Source organism: Stegostoma tigrinum, chromosome 21 (assembly GCF_030684315.1).
Source record: "Stegostoma tigrinum isolate sSteTig4 chromosome 21, sSteTig4.hap1, whole genome shotgun sequence".
Taxonomy (NCBI): Eukaryota; Metazoa; Chordata; class Chondrichthyes; order Orectolobiformes; family Stegostomatidae; genus Stegostoma; species Stegostoma tigrinum.
Genome location: NC_081374.1, coordinates 46,750,199 through 46,769,572, shown reverse-complemented (window position 1 = coordinate 46,769,572; position 19,374 = coordinate 46,750,199). Strand labels below are relative to the sequence as shown.

General features: G+C 40.3%; 1 protein-coding gene across 3 annotated transcripts in view; it reads right to left on the bottom strand.

Annotated features, from left to right (window-relative positions):
• Positions 1-1,140: 1,140 nt before the first annotated feature.
• Positions 1,141-19,374, bottom strand: part of LOC125462930 (mucin-2-like) — a 50,547-nt gene continuing 32,313 nt past the window's right edge. For all 3 annotated transcript variants that reach the window (XM_048553444.2, XM_059653504.1, XM_048553445.1), the window contains 4 exons: positions 15,635-17,117; positions 12,324-12,656; positions 10,026-10,715; positions 1,141-1,828 (listed from right to left, as the gene is read on the bottom strand). In XM_048553444.2, the coding sequence (XP_048409401.1) occupies positions 1,445-1,828; positions 10,026-10,715; positions 12,324-12,656; positions 15,635-17,117 (2,890 nt within the window). In that variant the 3' untranslated portion in view covers positions 1,141-1,444. The remainder of the gene's footprint in view (positions 1,829-10,025; positions 10,716-12,323; positions 12,657-15,634; positions 17,118-19,374) is intronic.

Genomic DNA, 19,374 nt, shown 5'->3' with positions numbered 1-19,374 from the left:
CCCAGCTGTTGATCGGATGAGGGGCCATGCGATGTTTCACACGGACCGGGGGCTTCAGTTTAACGTCTCATCCGAGACAGTGCTACCAAGGTCGGAGCTAAGTTAGGATAGCGACAATGCAATTAGTGACATGGAAGGAACGTGAAGTGAATGAGTACTTACCCAGTTAACTGTGGGTTTTCCCAGGTCAAACTACAAGACGGTAGTGGGGGCATAGACACAGTGAATTGAGGCATAGATAAAGTGAATGGCCAAGATCTTTTCCCGAGGATAGGGGAGCCCAAAACTAAAGGTTTAAGGTGAGAGAAGAAAGATTTAAAAGGGACTTGAGAGGCAACTTTTTCACAGAGATGGTGCTGCATATATGGAAGGAATTACCAGAAGTAGAGATGGGTACGATTATAACATGTAAAAGACATTTGGACAGGTAAGTGGTTAGGAAAGGTTTAGAGGGATATGGGCCAAATGCAGACAAATGGGGTAGCTCACTAGCCAAGGGCGAGTTGGGCCGAAGGGTCTGATTCTGTGCTGTATGACAATGCGACGCTAACAATAAAGAATATATAAACTAGAAGTAGGCTATTCTGCCCTTCTAGCTTGAGCCCCAACCAATAAAATCATGATCGATCTCTTGGTATACTGAATATTCCCATCGATCCTGCATTACCTCTGATTCTTCTGCCTAACAAGAATTTATCTCCACCTTTAACAGCTTCAATGGACCCACCTGTAACACATTCTGAGGTTGGGTTCCAAAGACATATAGCCCTCTGAGAGAATATGACATGCCTCATCTCTGTCCTAAAAGGGTGACTCCTAATTTTGAAACAATGTCTCCAAGTTCTGGACTGAGCCACAGGAGGAAACATGCTTCCCACCTGCACTTTGTCAAGACCCTTCGGGATCTTTTCCACTTCAAAGTCACCCCACGTCTTTCTGAACTCCAGTGGAAACCAGCCTGGTCTCTCCAACTTTCCCTGATAAAACAACCAGCTCATCGCTATGTTATAAACCTTCCCTGAGACGCCGACAGAAGCATAAGATCCTTAGTTTTATGTTCAATCTCTCGCAATGTTTGGAAAAATATGCATATAACCTTCGTCCATCGACTCAGAACTTCTGCAAGAATATAGAGAGGAATAAAATGCACATTCTGATTTAATCTATATTAAAACAAGTGTACAGAAACGTTACAATTTACTCAACAAACCAACATGAGTTAAAATGTCCTTTACATTGTACAATATTTTAGAACTGTCACCCTCATTATAAAGAGCTAACTTCACTCCAATGTGAGATAGCAAATATTCTATCCAATGCCGGTGAAAATAACATTTAAAAAGACAAAACACTTCCAATATGAATCTCGAAGGCGAGATGCAAATCACACAAAATGGTGCACATCAGTTCTTGAATGATCAGGACCCTGAAATCTTGGATGAACCTAGGTCAAGGACATGGAAGCTCGCTTCTTCCGGATCGTCTCCAGCGCCGCTTCCTTTTCCTTCAGAATCTCCTTCAGCCGTTTGATTTTCTCGTCCCGTGTGCTCTTCTCGGCGCTTAAGTGAGGCAGCCCCTCCTCCGGAGTGAGCGGTTTCTGGCTGGGAGCCGAGCTGCCGGCGAGAGCGGTGTGTACTGCTGCTCCCGAGCTGGCCCCTGACACCTGGGGGTTAGCGTGGCCGCCTCCGGCAGCGGGAACTCCCGAGAGGCAACTATACGCGTGTTCCGACTCCCTGTTCAATAGCCACTTCTTGCATCGTGACTTCTTACTAGTCGAGGAGCACTTGCCGTGGCCGCCTTTACTCTTCTCTGGCGATTTGGGTCTCATCTAAAACGAACAAGACAAGAGTCAGAGAGTTGGCAATCAAAGTGGTAACGCATTGTCACACCCAGACAGGGACACACGTTTCAACATTTGTGATTCTCGAAACGTCAGCCTTCCTGCTCCTCTGATGCTGCTTGGCCTGTTGTGTTCATCCAGCTCCACACCTTGTTATCTCAGCTTCTGCAGCATCTGCAGTTCCCACCATCTCTGTAACAATGACCGATGTCACTCGTTCCGGCTGCGAAACTGTATATTCTGCACTGATCCCACCCCCTTTCTCCTCCTAAAGGGGGTAGACTTCTCCCGAGGCCCTGAAACCAGCACTGCCTGTCTGGGAAAAGTCCCACAACAGCAGGGGCTGGCTGTACTGTGGCAGAGGGGGCAGCTCTTGTCTGACCTCTTCTCCCAGCTTCAACAAACGCCACACGTTCAGAAACAACTCAGAGGGCGTGACTTTCCACAGAGAAGTGTGCACAACCCAGCCCATCACTGACCCGCAGCAACACTGTGTCTGAAGAGGAAAGGCTGCCAACATCAAGAACACCACACCCTGGTAACACTCTCCTCCAACCTCTAGACTCAGAGAGAAGATGCAGAAGCTTGAACACCAGCACCAACAGCTTCGAGAACAGCTCCTTCCCTGCTGTTATGAGACTGCTGAATGGACCTCTCTAATTTCAAATAGTGTTGATTTTGCCTTGTGAATCTCCTGTGCAGCCACAACTTTATAGACCTCACACTAACACTCTTATGGTCTGCATGTCCTTGTTTGCTGTGATCTGCCTGTACTGCTCATAAAACAAAATTTTCACTGTGCTTAGGTACATGTGACTACGATGAATTAAATCAAATCAAATCCAAATATTACTGATGCCAGTTAGAAGTATGTGAGCCTGCAGGGGACTGCTGGCATCTGGAGGACTGAGACTGGTACAGACTTGTAAGTTATGGAGAACAGGCAGCAAACTGATAACAGTATCAGCTATGGGTTTATAGATTGGAAGTACAGGCTGGAGGAGCTGTTGTTTTGTTTTTATTTCATTAATACAAATGAGCAAAGGAACACCCACCCCATAACCAAGCCAACAGCAACAAACATGACCAACTCTCAAATGATTCAACTCCTCATAAGACACAGCAAGAGGCTGGGATCTAAGGTCAGTATTGGAAGCAGCTAAAACGATATCTAGAAGGACTGGACACAGCAACTACATCAAAGTACCTGGGAGCCCCAGGTCAGCCTTGGAACAATTCAGATTAACAACTTGGATTGCAAACCTCAGATGTGGTGCTTACAGTTGGTCCCACTGTGAAGCAACTTTGGAACCAAGAGGTAAGACAGGCAAAATATTAGAAACTTGATTATTACAAACAAAATTTAGCAGACACAACACTGACGTAAAAAGGAAAAGCTAAGGATAGATGAAAAAGAACTAAGAATTTCCATAGAGTCCAAATTCCAAATGCCCTAGAGTTGCAATCAATAAGGTAACATCACATCCCAAACATATTGAAATGCAACTCAGATAGCAACTTGAGCATTGTATAACTTCTGGGCACTTCAAGCCCTTAAGACAATTGATGGGGATTCAAACTTAAAGGCTTTTCATAGGTAGGGATTACATAAAGGAGACCTTTATAAACAAAGCAAAAACTGTGGAAAAATTAACACTGTACATTGTCTTAATTGAAACCACAAGAGCTGGAGTAGGTTCCAAGCAGTAGAAAAAAAATCTAATTCACTCAGGGGAAGGCTCCAGTTCACAGACTGAAATTTTGGGTAGTTAGAGAGACTAACATGGAATTATTGAAGAAGGAAAAAAGGATAATGTTAGGTCTCTCTGGCTGTATGGGTTAAGACAGGTTGAATGAATCTTCCCACATATATCAGGGTGATCTTGTGAACAGTGAGGCCTTGGCCAAAGTATGTGAAAAACATTGCCCAACATCACCTTCCCTCACTGTTGCCATGGTTTAACTTGAGCAAGGTAGCAATGAAAGAAAGTCATACTTGACATGGACAGAGTTGTTTTAACAACTAAGACTAATTGAGAGTATGTGGCTTCAATTTACTTTTACAAATAATTGGAACTGACATCTCTTTTGCTTTCTCTTTTTATTCTGATCCTTGGAATTCTAAAATGTGCATTCCCAGTAATTTCAGCAACATGGAGACTTTGTGGCGAATTTTAGCATCAGTCAGAGTGTTTGTGCGCATAGAACTGATACATTTAGTTGATTCAAGCTTATTTAACTACAAATCAAAACATATAACAACAGACAGAATTACACATTTGTTGTAGGTTGTTTGACTACTTTTTGGTGGATGGACTCAAATTACATTGTAGTCGATATATTGAAAGAAGGGATTATACTGGCAATCTAGAAACAACGACGGCCTTAAACTTTTATTGTACTTTTCACGACTTCAGGAGATCCCAAAGCACTTGCAGCTAATTTAGAAAATTTGAAGTGCAGTCATTGTAGTAATGTAGGAAACAGGGCAGCTAACTCGCAAACAACAAGCTTCCACAAACACTGATGTGGTAGTGACGAAATCATTTTTTTTGTGACATTGATCAGCCAGTTAAACATTGGCCAAAACAACAAGAATAGCTAGCTTCCCTATTTGTCTTCAATACTGCATCAATCAAATCTTTTTCCACTCAGCCTAGAATGCAGATGGGGCCTTGTGAGAATGGTCCAAGCTGATTTTTAGTTATCACCTACTAAAGTTACATTCACACCAAGTTTAAGCATGTGGGACTAAATTCCTTCTATTATAGGCAGTACTGTGAATTTGTTTGGTCAGCTAAAAGCCTGATACTACTACATATTCAAAACTGGCCTGAGCCAGTCTTGAAACATCGATTTGACTAAACTGAGCACAATTCTCCACTGTTCTAGTTCACAGCTGACTGTATAAAATGTCAAAGGTAAAACAGAAATCTATTTCCCAATGGGGATATGCCAATAATATTTTGTCACAAAAGTTAACAAGGCATCATCTCCTTTTAGGCCATGAAGGAAAGATGTTGTTAAACTCAAAAGGGTTCAGAAAAGATTTACAAGGATGTTGCCAGGGTTGGAAGGTTTGAGCTAGAGGGAGAGGCTGAATAGGCTGGGCTATTTTCTCTGGAGCCTGACAAAATCATGACAGGCATAGACACGGTGAATAGCCGAGGTCTTTTACCAGGGTAGGAGAGTCTAAAACTAAAGGGCATAGGTTTACGGTCAGAGGGGAAAGATTTAAAAGGGACCTAAGGGGCAACTTTTTCCACACAGGTGGTATGTGCTTGGAATGAGCTGCCAGAGGAAGTGGTGGAGGCTGGTACAGTTACAACATTTAAAAGGAATCTGGATGGGTATATGAATAGGAAGGGTTTAGAGGGATATGGCCCAAATGCCAGCAAATGGAATTAGATTAATTTAGGATATCTGGTCAGCATGGACGAGTTAGGGCAAAGGATCTATTTCTGTGCTGTACATTTTTATGACTCTTAAGTGAATTTGTGCTGACATGACTGTTTAATGTTTGCAATTACACATGCAGCCTAATCTTCTCCCACTCCCATCTGTGACTTCGTTACTGAGTTAGACTAGAAAAGCACTTCATATAAAACTTATATATGCTACTATGCAGCATTAAGACTACAGTGGAAATTTTGAGACCCACATTTGATAACTATCAAATATCTGCTGTCTGCTCAGCAAAATCTACACTCTGAGTCTTGTATTGGCCTCGATTGGAAAGGCAGAAACTTGTATTCCTTTCCAGCAGAAATTCAGGCATACCCTCTAAGTAGGAGTCTGAATGTTTGAGTTTAGTAATGTCACTTACACTGTGTTAATCCATTCAAATCCAAGAATAAATAATGTAGATATCTATACAATCTGACCTGAGTACTGAATCTTAACTTTTGCATCCACGTAATTCAGACATCTACATAACATGGCCATTTAATATGGTTCCAGCTCCCTCCATCCAGTGGCCAATGCATCACTGTTCCATATCCTACCAATTTCCAAAGTTGTTCATCAGGTTCCAATAGGGTTTACTCATATCCATCATGAACAAGGTTGACAATTTACAGAAACACTGTTGTTGCCCATACCTCTTTGTTTTAGATACTGATTTTAAAGCTTTATTGACTTTCACTAAAGCATGTACTCACTCCAATCAATTGCCACAATTACTTCATACTAGGCAGGCTGGCAAGAGATTATTATAAGGTATTTCTAGATCAATGTTTGTTTGCAACTGAATAAATATGACCCAAAATCCAGACAACTACTAACATTATCCCTGGACCAGAAAATCAAAGCTTCATCTGAACATATTCAGCATCAATTTCATGCAACCGAGTTGAAAGATTAGCAAGTTGGGTTTTGGTTACCTGTAATGTGAATGAATTACTAATGATGCCTGATTGTCTTGGCACTGGGGTTCTAATGCAAATGCCTTTCTGTACTTTTTTTTAAATAGAGCACAGCTTTTAATGAAATTGCTGCCAAGGCTTTCTCCAATGTCATCTTTCAGAGTCTAGCCTTCTTTTGATCCAGGCTATAAAGCATCAGAGCAATCTTCAATTTAAAGCGGGCAAACTTTGTGGTTATTTCTCTACCTTAGATAAAGTGGGACACTCAGAAGGCACTTGAAATTATTCTAACCAGTCACAAGTCATTTCATTGACATTATATTAGAGGCTTTACTTGTCCGAGTTTTCAGATCTAAAAATATTAAAATTATTCGTCCTTTAAGGGAAAGTACTTGAACCAATAATAGGTTAATACTTGTGGTAGAGAGACAATTTCCTACTGCTGACCATTTTTAGATCTTAGAACAGTCCTAAATACTTTTGGAACTTTTATTTGAAACTTTAAGGTAAATTATTGCCAAAGTCCTATCCTCTTCAATAAACTATTTCAGGGGTATCACATCAGATCTAAGTCTAGGATGTGGCTCATTAGCAGACATATTCACTTCAGTTTTTTCTGCCCAAGCTTGCTGTCTATACTCACCACTTGTTTTATGAAAGGTGGTTTCACTCTTCTCAACAACTTATGCAGAGATAGCTTTACATACGATCCACTGATCTTTCAGAACTGGCAGCTTATTACTCCTATTGATATTGGTGTACAAACACAAGTCCTGCCAATCGGTTTGTTTAATGCCAGCTCAAACTGCAAGGCTTCAGAAAGTTAACTATGTGTTCCAATAAAAGAAGTATTTTACTCAATAATAAGTTATCACTTGAGCCTATTAAAAAGGAGGTTGAGTGAGGACATGGATGGCTGAATGATTCATACATTACATGAACTTTACATATTATTTAATTCTCAGCTAGCCTTTTGCCATAGACTACAGAATCTTTTAGACTGGGGTGGGAAGTGGGGGCTCAGCAGCATTTGCTTTTGGTTATCCACATAAAATAATGAAAAAAGTTAACAATCAGAAAAGACATTTCTTTAAATAATAGGGGATTTTATTCTAAGAAACCAATTTCCTTTCTTACAGTTGTTTCACCATTTCTGGCAGTTACGTTCTAGTATCCATCTGCTGAAGTATAAAGAATTTTCCAAACAGCAACTTTATATTTTATATACAGTAACTCTTTTTTTAAAGATGTAGGTAAACTAATTCAAATGACCACATATATTTCTGCAGGGTTTCTTACTTACAAGCTACGAGGGATTATTAAGATGGGCACTTGCAATATGTGGCTTTGTATTTTCAAATACTTTATTTAATAAATAGCAGTGCTCCAACATCGACTAAGTAAATATATGTTCTACTCCTATGCAAGAGAACAAAATAAAACTTTTTTCCACCCAAAGTTGAAATTTTTGAACTTATACAAATGAACAGCTCTCCCAGAAGTCTCTAACTGACCTAAATGAACAAGTCAGCTCTGCTCATGAATATGCAATCGTTGAAAGATAACGTATTCAAATTTGCAATGTATATTTCCTTCCAAAGTCCCAGGGTCTAAATCTTAACAAGAATCTGAAGTATCTCTGTAAATGGGTCAAAATCAAGAGTAATTGTTAAGACTGCCTTATTGCAATCAGCAATATAACAGTATGATAATTATTTTAAAACCATGAGGCCATCCCCAAGGTTTATGTGAAGTATTTAATTGAAGCTTTAACACATCTAATAGTCAGGCTCAAAAAAAATAAGCAATGAATCAGTAGCCATGAGCATCAGTGGCCTATCCAAACTTGAGGGTGCCCTTTTTCATAGAGAGCATACAGCCTAAGGATAGGCACTAACCGGTGCTGCAGTGGCTTGCCATACATTGTATGGTAATTTCAGTCTAAACATTGAATCACTATCTTGTTAGCTGTTAGTCTATTTTCTCTTGAAGGATGATATTCCAACGTTCACCATATTTAAATGTTTACCAAGATGATCAGCAACTCCAGGTAACCAAAGAAATCAAGATCACACATTTGGAAGGCTAAAGATTGACGTACCAGTCCTGAATTGCCACAGTAAAACACAGGAGCACTTTGCATAGTTGCTACCCTCAACTCTGGAGCTTTCTAAGAGTTAAACAAATATAAGTGAACGAAAGAAGAAATAACTCTTAATGGCATCTGTGTAGAAATAATATATAATGGATATCAACCACAGCTCTCATAAAATCTATCAATTGCACAAAAAGGAAAGGTTCATAAACAGGGACATTAACTCAGGACATCACTCAAAGTCTTGAGAACCTTAAGTTCCAGAAATTCTAAACTAAAATCCTAATTACTTAGAAATAAATATGAATAAAGTTAATTAAAATGGCAAACAGAAGGAATATTAATTGAAACCTCAGCAGACTGACAAGGTGCCCCAGCAAATTGAGGGGAATCTAGTGAAAATTCTCCACTGGCTAGAGTGATAAGCAGCATAAATTAAATGTTGCTGGGAGGCCAACCATATCAGCTCCAATACATTGCTGGCGGAGTTCTTCAAGGCAGTTTCCTCAGCCCATCATTTCAGCTGCTCCACCAACACGGTCAGATGTGGAGACATCTGCTGATGACTGCAGAGCATTCAGTTCCACTTGCAATTCTTCAGATAATGGAACAATGTTGATATGTATCAAGAGTCAGGTAACATTCAGCCTTGACCTGGCAAGTGACAATCATCATTCATACCTTTACCAGGTAATGACTGATCTCCAACAGATGAATGATTCATCAACTCTTCACAACATTCAGTGACATACCATCATAGAACTCCAAACTTAAACATCTTTGGCTTACAACTGACTAGTAGCTAACTTGCTGTATAATAGAGATAATATATACGTATACCTAATGGCAGCAAATCAGAAGGTGGGTTGGCTGTAGTGAGCTATTCATCCATAGACCCCACAAAGTCTTTCTATCGTTTAAAGGTATCATGCAAAAGTAACGAAATACCATCTAAATTCTTGGATAAGTGGAGCTATAACAACATTCAAGAAGTTTGATACCAAATAGAACAAAACTGCCTGCTTAATTGGCACTCCATTTACCACCTTAAAATATTCACTTCCTCCGCCAAAGGCTCCCTATAGCTGTCATGTACCAGATAAAAGATCTCCTGCAGCAATTTGGCACAACTTACAGGACATCTCTCAACTCTGCAGCATTCATTGCCGAGAAAGACACAAGTAGGTGTATTGGTGTTTGCAAATTCCCCTCCAAGCCACATGCCATTCTGACTTGGAACCATATTGTCTTTCCTTCACAAAACTGTGTTAAAATCCTGGAACTGGCTCCCTTTGAAAGGTTTGTTGGTCCACAAGTATGAACCACAGAATTATTACAACACATCAGCCCTTCGGCCAGTTCTGTCTGCACCAGCACTCTGAATGAACAATACCTTCAACTATTAAATGGAGTTATATGCCTAGGAAATGCACAAGTAAATAGAAAGTTATACTATTATATGTTCACTCTTTACATTTGCATTCCTGGTTATAAATCAAAATACTACAATTTAAAATGACAAATATTAAAACTCAAAAGTTGCCTCTCAACTATGCAGCAAAATAAATATTTTAAAGAGACAAACATTTTAAATATTTGTCATCTTAAACTGATCAATGGAGACTGAGCTCACATAGAATGCTGTTCATCCAGATATTTAAATAAAGAGCACAGCATGGACACAAAATCTTAATTTAGGTCAAAAAATTTATAAAGGTGTTAAAACCATTTTCTTCCGTATTGCCTCCAGCGCAGCCTCTTTCTCCTTCAGAATCGCCTTCAGCCGCTTGATCTTCTCATCACGTGTAGTTTCATCTATACTTGAGGGAGGGAGAGGAGTGTAACTGCATGCTGCACTGATCTCAGTTGGAACAGAGTATTCCATTGAAGGAGATGAAGTGCTGGCCGTAGGAACAGGGTCTGTGGAGACAGCTGAGCAGTTGGATGCACTTTCTGTCTCAGTTCCCAAAGTTATCCCGGATAGGGTGTCCATTCCAATGCTCTCCTTTAGCACTGAGGTAGGCTCAAGAAAGCTGGTGGATGTCTCCTGTTCACAGTGAGAGTCAACATGGGAGGTTGTTTCTGTATCATGGGAGGGTATTTTTGTAGCATGAGGGGTTGCTTCTGTATCATGGGAGGTTGGTTCTATAACATGAGGAGTTGCTCCTGTATCATGGGAGGTTGCTTCCGTATCATGAAAGGTTGCTTCTGTATCATGACAGGTTGCTTCTGTATCATGACAGGCTGCTTCTGTATCACGAGTGGGTTCTTCTGTATTGTACATAGGAAGGCAGCTGTAGGCATGCTCAGATTCCCAGTTTGGAATGAATCGTTTTAGGCATTGTTTCTTAACTGCTGGTGAAGACTGAATGCTTTCTGCTTTTCTTTTCACTGGAGATTCAGGTTCCACTTTCACCTAAAATGGGAAGCAATTTTTAAAAATAATCAGAAAATTACCATATATGTATTCAAGATTGTTTTGCATATAAAAGGTCCTGCTCACGATGATTTTATTACTTTCATATAAAATTACAGCATTTCCTCCAAAGCATGTATTTACATCATTAGTAAAATGCTTTAAATTTTACATGGAGACATAGCCAAATTTATTTTTAGCCTGTGAAAGAAAACATCTTCATTTCTCTGGTTTCAGTGTTGCTTCAGTTCCTAGTATATTTAACCATTCAGCAAGTTGGCAGTTCAAGCCCAGTGACCCGAACACACAATCTCGGCTGACGCTTTAGTATGGTACAGACAGTGTTACATTATTGGGTTTGCTCCCTTTCATGTGAGAGGCTCTATCTTCCATCACAGGTTGATGTACTTGATACCAAGGCACCATGGGAGGTAAAGGGGAGTCTAGCCCTCATGTCCCAGCCAGTATTAATCGCTCTATGGATGGTCATCTGTTTGTCAAACTTTGCTAGTTGTGTACAGGCTGTCACATGTTGCTACATTAGAATAGTGGCTATACTTTAAATTGACTGTATTAAATATGGAGAACTTCGGGACAACCTGACATTGTGAAAGGCTCTATATAAAGGCATGTCTTTTCTTTCTAATGACTCCACTGTCAAATCTAAGGCATTTTCATACATTTTAAAAATACACATTAAAGGAGCTTCAGTGTTCCCCAATTGGCTAAGTTGGAACCAATTAGCTTAAAGCTAAGCCAAAAACACCAGTTAAAAAAAGAAAGACCACTAAGTCTTTAGATTAAGACCAGCCTGGGCATCAGTACAGATGCTATAATTGGCTTCAGTTTTTCCTGAACTAAGAGAAAGATATACCAGGATTTATGTTCCTTACAGCAATACTAGAATCTCTTCACTGCAAAAAGAGGCCATTCAGCATATCGAGTCTGCACCAAACCTCCAGATAGCATCCCATCCAAACGCAGTCCCCTACTCTATTCCTGTGACACACCCTTGCCTGTGCACCCCTGGACACTACAGACAGTTTAGCATGGCAAATCTACCTAATCCGCATATCTTTGGAGTGTGGGAGGAAACTGAAGCAACCAGAGGAAACCCACACGGGGAGAACATGCAAACTCCACACAGACGAACACCCAACGCTGGAATCCAACCCAGGTCTCTGGTGCTGTGAAACAGCGACACTAACCACTGAGCCAATTTTCGGCATCTAGTAAGAACAAGATTGCGTTCTGCAATGATACTGTCCACAGTTAAAAAGATAGTTAAATACTCTGTTTGAAGCTCAATGGGAAGCAGGGTCACATGACAAGAGGACTGAATGTCCGTCAGTCCCAAAAGAAATACACATTTTAAGAAGAATAAAGAAAATGAGGGGAAATACACTGAATTATACTAAAAATGTAGCTTATTAATGCATGTATTTGTAGTTATTGAAATTAAAGACTCCGCACTCAACAGTCACTGAAAATTAATTTGCAATCAATTTCTGTAGACTCTATTCACAATAGTCTGTTCAAAATCTCACACAGAACAACCTTAAGAGGTTTTCTAAAAAAATAATTAGTGCTACTGAAATGAAGATATACCTCAATCTCCTTTGTGTGGGTTGCATAATATTCTGTCTCTATAGGTGCCTCTGTCTTAATGACTGGAGGCTTCAAATTCACTTGCGTCTGTTTGCAAACTGCTTCAGTCTTTATGTTATCTATTTTCAAAGATAGTTGCGATAAATCCGCTGGCTTAGAGTTTGCGGTGGAAGTGTTCCTCTGTCTGTCCAACTGTACATCTCTGGTCCACTGGTCCAGCTGCTTTTGGGATATTCTGGTGAGGCAGATTTGCACAGAGGTGTAAATTCCTGCTTTCTTCAACAACTGTTCATCGGATTCCCCCCTCGTGGTCCCACAAGTCGACTCAGAATGCTAACAGGAGGTTGGGAAATAAGAGGAATAACGTTTTTAATCATGAAACAAATACAGATACTTCTTGACAATTTATCTTGAATTGCAGTGCTCTCAAGCACAACTGTGCAATGGTAATTTACAGTCGTCTTCAAGCCAGATACACTTTACTACAAGAGACAATAATATTAAAATTATACCAGTGACGAACTTGATGCTACTGATTTGCAACTGTAGTGCTTAAACAATTTACAACTTACTAATCACTCTGAATAAGATACCCTGCATGAAAACTAATGACGAATCAGATAGCTACAGTTTAAGAAAAAAAATCAATCCTGCTGGGTGAAACTTAAAACAATTTTAACTCAACATCTTATTAAACCGTAACACAACAAGGTGTCATAATTTTATCTGTAAATTGAAAAGGGAAGATGTAGGTCGAGAGGGTCATTTTTGTTCAGTTTAACGCTTTTGATGAAAACAACATCCTTAAAAATAGCCAATGTCTGATATAAATGGAAACCTTTCCATTGGACTGTAGTCACTGGCATAATGTTAAGATTGGAAGCTCAAAGCATGACTTCATGGGACTGGTTGCACTGGTTGACCTACTGTTGTGACCCCATTCAATTGACGGAACTCCTCCAGGATATAAGGGGTTGCTCCCTGATGGCAGGTTTTTGCAAAGTAGAATCCTGACTGACATCTCCAAGGGAAACTCAGAGAATATAAATTAACTTTAAACTCATCAGGTGTTAGTCCTAGCGAATGGAACACTTTTCACTCCAAAAACTTATGTCAAAGTAAAGCACTTACAAATTGATTAGCATGATTAGGGAGAGAGTAAAGCTCTTTTAAGATGTCCCAGGTTTCATCATTGGAGAGCTGCACCAGTGAGATGTTCTTTCATTTTCCATTCCAGCTAGTGAGTCTCTTTAACAATGCCAACTTCATAGTGCTGTGTTGTAGCCTAAGCGTGACAAAACTATGTTCAAGCTACAGATGCAAATTTCATAGCACTTGAAACAAGTGCTTGACTTTATGTTTTCTACTTGCGAACTCCACAGCCTTCTGGACTCAATATTGGATTCTGCAGTTTAAGGCAGCACCTCCTTCTGTGTCCTTACCCAACGCCCAAACACCAGACCTTGTTATCGCATTGTCTGCTTTGATACACAACTCATTGTTAGCTGCTAATTGTCTCAATTGGTAGCTATTCATTCACCTAAGCTGAGTATCCATTCCTCTGCCTGTCCAACTGTTCTTTTCTCTCTTTGGGCTCTATCTCCACCTATTGCTTACTCTTTTACTCTTTACCAAACTTCCACCTCCCCCCTCCTCTCCCCTGTCCCACCTTCTGCATAAAAAGCCAACCTTTTCCTAGCTACCATCAGTTCTAAGGAAGGGTCATTGGACCTGAAACGTTAACTCTGATTTCTCTCCACAGGTGCTGCCAGACTTCTAAGCTTTTCCAGCAATTTCTGCTTTTGTTGCTTGATTTTATCTAAAAACTACTATTTTTTTCTCAAGCAGTGAGATTGTGGCATAGTGAAAGTCAAATAACATCACACGATAATGATTCAATATTAGGTGGCACGTAGTGCAACGAGATTAAAACAAGAGAAAAAATACCTGCAAGTACCTTACAAGGAAACATCAGGTTCAAGTGATTTGTGGTAAGTTGAATCACTTAAGCTTGATATGGTACTCAATATACATCATCCTCTAACCATTCACTAAACAAATGCAAAGGCTTATTTCTTTTGTATATAATGTTCTATGCATGGAATGAATTGTGGGTTACTAAATAAGGACTGAACAGGAATAAAAGTGCAAAGGTTTTTTTAACACTATATACCCAATGTAAACTGCAAACTTAGCATTATCTGAACTGCCTGAATTGCAATATATTTTGTCAAGAAATAATTAATAGTTACAAGCTGAATGAATCACAGAGCGTCAACAGAATGCAGGGCTCCAAAGTCAAGGCACTGAAGTTTGCACATTTTGTCTTGCCTCAGCAGCCCGATGTGAAATGAGAAATCAGTAGTAGTCCCCCATCTCATCACAATCTGAGCAGGAAAGAGGCAGGCTCAAATAGCTGTTCCACAATCTTTGTGCATATCTCTAAGCAAAACAGCAGAGGTTAACAAGGGGCCTGCATGAATCAACAATAATCAGCATGAAACGAACTGTTAATTAACAATGTAGTTCATTTGGATCTATTGATATCCAACACAAAAGTGAAGACAGAAACACAACTGTTACATATACACATGTATTATGTCTCTATAGCCTGAGTCAGTTCCAGTCTAATGTCCCAGCTTTCTTTCTCAAAACCAGTCTGCTATTCCATTTGAGCATAACACTCTGTACTTCAATTAATCATCAAGCAGATACAGTACACTTAATTGTAAGGTTTTTTGTGGACATTGAACGTCCGTTCTGAATTGATTGGGAAATTCCAATGACAAGGGCCATTACAATATCAGATATTTGTATTTTTTTTCAATCATTTCTCGTGGGCATCACTGGCTGGGCTATCACTTATTACCATCCTTAGTTACCCTTGAGAAAATGATGATTAGTTGCATCCTTGAACCACTGCAGTCCGTGTGCTGTTGATAGACCCACAATGTTGTTAGGAAGGGAATTCCAGGATTTTGAGTAAACAAGAGACCACACTTTCTGCATAATATTAAAGTTATGAACAACATCTGGAATATGTAAACCTAACGAGTAAAAAAAAACTTCAGTTCCACAAAATGCTAGGAATGTCTCACTAGAACTCTAAGTAAAATGCAGTTTACTATTGCAACAATCAACTACTTTAGCATTCAAAGCAAGACAAAACTAGGGGCCGACACACAGGGCTGAACAGCCTCATTCCATACTATATTACTCTACTATTACAGTTCTATGAAGTATAGGATAGAGGGTGTAAATGTTTCTTCACAGTACCTAACCAAAAACTTTAAAACTATGAGAAAGCTCACCTCAGGCTGTTTGCCTGGAAGATCTTGACTCCTGTCCTGGTCATTGGCCGTTGTACTACACAAATCTGTTGGCCGATTTATAAATTTGTTCTCCTGTGTGACAGGTTTAGGATCAGGATCCTCTGGTTCTTCTTTGATTTTTGTTAGTAAACTAGTTGGTGATGCAACAGCCGACAATGTAGAGTCCACCTCTGCTTGAGTGGTGGTATCTGAAGCATTTTCAGGGTGTGAGCTGGGCAATCCACCATTCTTCTGCACAACTAGGTAGACTTTACCATTGTACATGACTAGCGCATTTTCCTTGAATAGAGAAAATAAGTCAGAGTCTACTTGTGCAGTCGCAGTAGCTGGCAACGGTATCAGGTTAGTGGCACCCTCCATGTTTTGCCGATCAGCCAAGGTCTTTAAGATCTCTGAGGCTAGGTTGTTGGAAGATTTAACTGGAATAAGGCAGTGTGCTACAGACTGAGGATTGGCCTGCGCAACCCATTTCGTTGGGCTATCCTTGGACAAAGTTTGCTCAGCATTAGAAACAACTTCACCACAAGCAACAACAGGAGGTGTATTAGTACTTACAGCAGGGCTATCACAAGTGGTAGAAGTTGTGCTCATGTTCAAAATGTTCTTGGGACGAATATTTGGGAGGCGCTTCTGCACTGTCTTCACTGTGTTCACTGGGCAAACGTAGATGACAGTTGGAGTTGACTTTGTTGATGCAGTTGTGTTAGCGAAATTGGGCGCTGTAGTGGACAAGATCTTCTGCCGGATAGCAATGGGCAGAGAAGATGCTGGAACAGATCTGACTTCTGCATTTGCGGGGATCTGAAGATGATGACCAGCAGGCAACACTGGAGACTTTAAAAGCATGTAAGTCTTCTGGTCAACAGCCAAAGTGGAAGATGCTTGGATGGTCTGTGCAGCTGGACCAGGAAAGGTGGCTGTAGATAGATTATAAATCATTTGATCAAGAGCCAAAGTAGAAGATGCTTGGGTCACCTGCACTGGTACAGTAGGCAAACTATCTGTTCTTAAATTAGAAGACTTTTGACCTGTAGTTAAACTGGGAGCAGCTTGTATCTTCTGCACAGGCAAACTGGACAAAGTAACTGATGGTAGGTTAGGACATTGCAAAGATGCAACTGCTGATGCTGGAAATGTATTTTTCTGTGAGGGATTGATGGGAGATGTTCCACTTTGGGCAGTTGATCCTTCCAGTGCTGCTATTAGAATCTTTCCTGTATTGGCATGCTGTAACACAGGAAAACACGTTGGCGTATTACAAGTTGTCGTTTTAGGTGATGCTGTCACGTGAAACACGGTTGACACATTTACTTTGGAAGAGGTAGCAGTGGTGGGCACAGAAATGGGAAGAGAAATAGCTGGGATGTAGTGTCCAGGCATGTTGGAAAGTGGTATTAGCTTCAGGAGGTTCTTTCCATCCAGACCAGTAGTTTGCACAATCCGATACATGCATCCTGAATTGCTAGAAGAGACATTAGAAAGTTATAAGTGATGTATGCACAACTATATTTAAATATATAATGACGTTATACAGCAGTAACAACCAAGTTAAAACATATTCGTCCCATTTGTTGCATTAATGGAATTATTCTGTTCATACAAGTACGTAATTCTATCTTAAGTGAATAAGGCAAAATAACTCAAATGCTAACAGAAAACCACTGCGTCATTTCCCACAGTACTGTGGAGTACTTTATTTTATTTATTCATGTGATCGAGCCATCACTGGCAACGCCGGCATTTATTGCCTGTCCCTAATTGCCCAGAGGGCAGCTAACAGTAAGCTACATTGCTGTGAGTCTGGAGACACATATAGGCCAGACCAGGTAAGGATGGCAGTGAATCTGATGGGTTTTTCCAACAATCAACAATGGATTCATGGTCAATATTAGACTTGTAATTTGAAATTTTTAATTCATTCAAACTCTACCATTTGCTGTTGTGAGATTTCAACCCCGGTCTCCAGAACATCACCTGAGTCTTTGGATTAATTGTCCAGCAATAATACCACAAGGCCATCAACTCCTCCCCCCAAAAAATGTTGTTTCAAAAATGTAACTATTAGTGCCCCATTGCCTGTTCTTTCCTTCTCTTGGAAGGGCTACCGTGCATAAAAGGCTTAAATTAATGGAAGATTAAACAAGTTATACGAGGACGGAATCATTCAGCAGTCAACTTTCAACTCCCACAACTTGAAGGAAAAAGGCTGAGGAAACAAACTGAAATTCCAGAAAAGACGAACTGAAGTTGGAGAGGCATGATTAATTAATTTTAAAGTCTGACCAAGAAAAAGCCCATGGATTTTGTTATTCGCTCATGGGGCTTGGGAGTCGCTGTCTGGGCCAGCATTTATTGCCTGCCCCCAGTTGCCCTTGAGAAGGTGGTGGTGAGCTGTCTTCTTGAACCACTGCAGTCTACATGCAGTAGGTTGATCTGCAATGGCCTTAGAGAGGGAATTTGATTATTTTGACCCAAGAATTGGAGGGAAGCAAGGGAAATCCAACTATTCAAAAAAAAGATGGAAAGAAGAAAGAACTATAGCTCAGTTATCGTGACATTTTTGGCAAAAGTGCAGGAACTCGTATTAGCAACAGACAAGCCAAGCAAATGGTTTATGCTGTAAGGTTATTAATCTGTGAGGACGTCTATGAATCGTGCACTACTATCTCCATCACTGGATATGCATCACCTCACAGGCAAAACAGATTTACCAGAAGTGGCATCACAGTTGTATGGTCTGGCTGGAGTTGTCCTGGGAATCTTGAACATTGACTCTGGGCTTCTCAAGTCTCATGGCATCAAGTCAAAAAAAGGCAAGAAACCCCCGGTTGAGATTTATGCTGAAATTGCCTACAGATCTCCCTCAACTGATGTATCAGTTATCCACCACATAGAACAATATCTGGAAGCATATATTAGGGTGGAAAGAGTACAGAATGTACTTTTGGTGGGGGACTCCAAATGTCCATCACCAGTTGAGGCTTCATAAAATGATGACTGATTAAGCTAGCTAAGTTCTTAAGGATGTAGAGTTTAGATTGGGGGGCTGTCCTCTTAGATTGCTGTCCTCATAATCTCTGTCTCAGGACCACCTCTCCATGGCAGTCCTTGTGGAGACAAAGTCCTATCTTCACCATCAGGATAAGCTCCATCGTGATGTGTAGAACTATTACCACTCTAAATCAAACAGATGCAAACAGATCTAGCAATTCAAAACTTGACATCGAGAAGCCACTGTGGGCGTCAGCAAAAGCTGAGATATATTTAATCACAAACTGTAACCTTGAGGGCTGGCATATGCACCACTCTAATATTACTATCATGGTGGAGAACAAATTGGCTCAATGAAAAGTGCAGGAAGGCATGCCAAGAAGAACACTAGGCCTACCTAAAAATGAGCTGTCAAGCTGGTGAAGCTACAAAACAGAACTACTGGCATGCCAAACAACAGAAGTAGAATACAACAGATCCCACAATCAGTGGTTCAAACAGAAACCCTGCAGTCCTGCCACATCCACTTGTGAATGGTGGTGGCTGTTTAAAAAACTAAATAGAGATGAAAACTCCGCAAATATCCCAAGCCTCAATGATGGAAGAGCTCAGCATAGCAATTCAAAAAATAAGGGTAAAGCATTTGCAACAATCTTCAACCAGAGGTACCAAATGGACGATCCATCTTGCTCTCCTTTTGAGGTCCCCTGCATCACAGATGTCAGTCT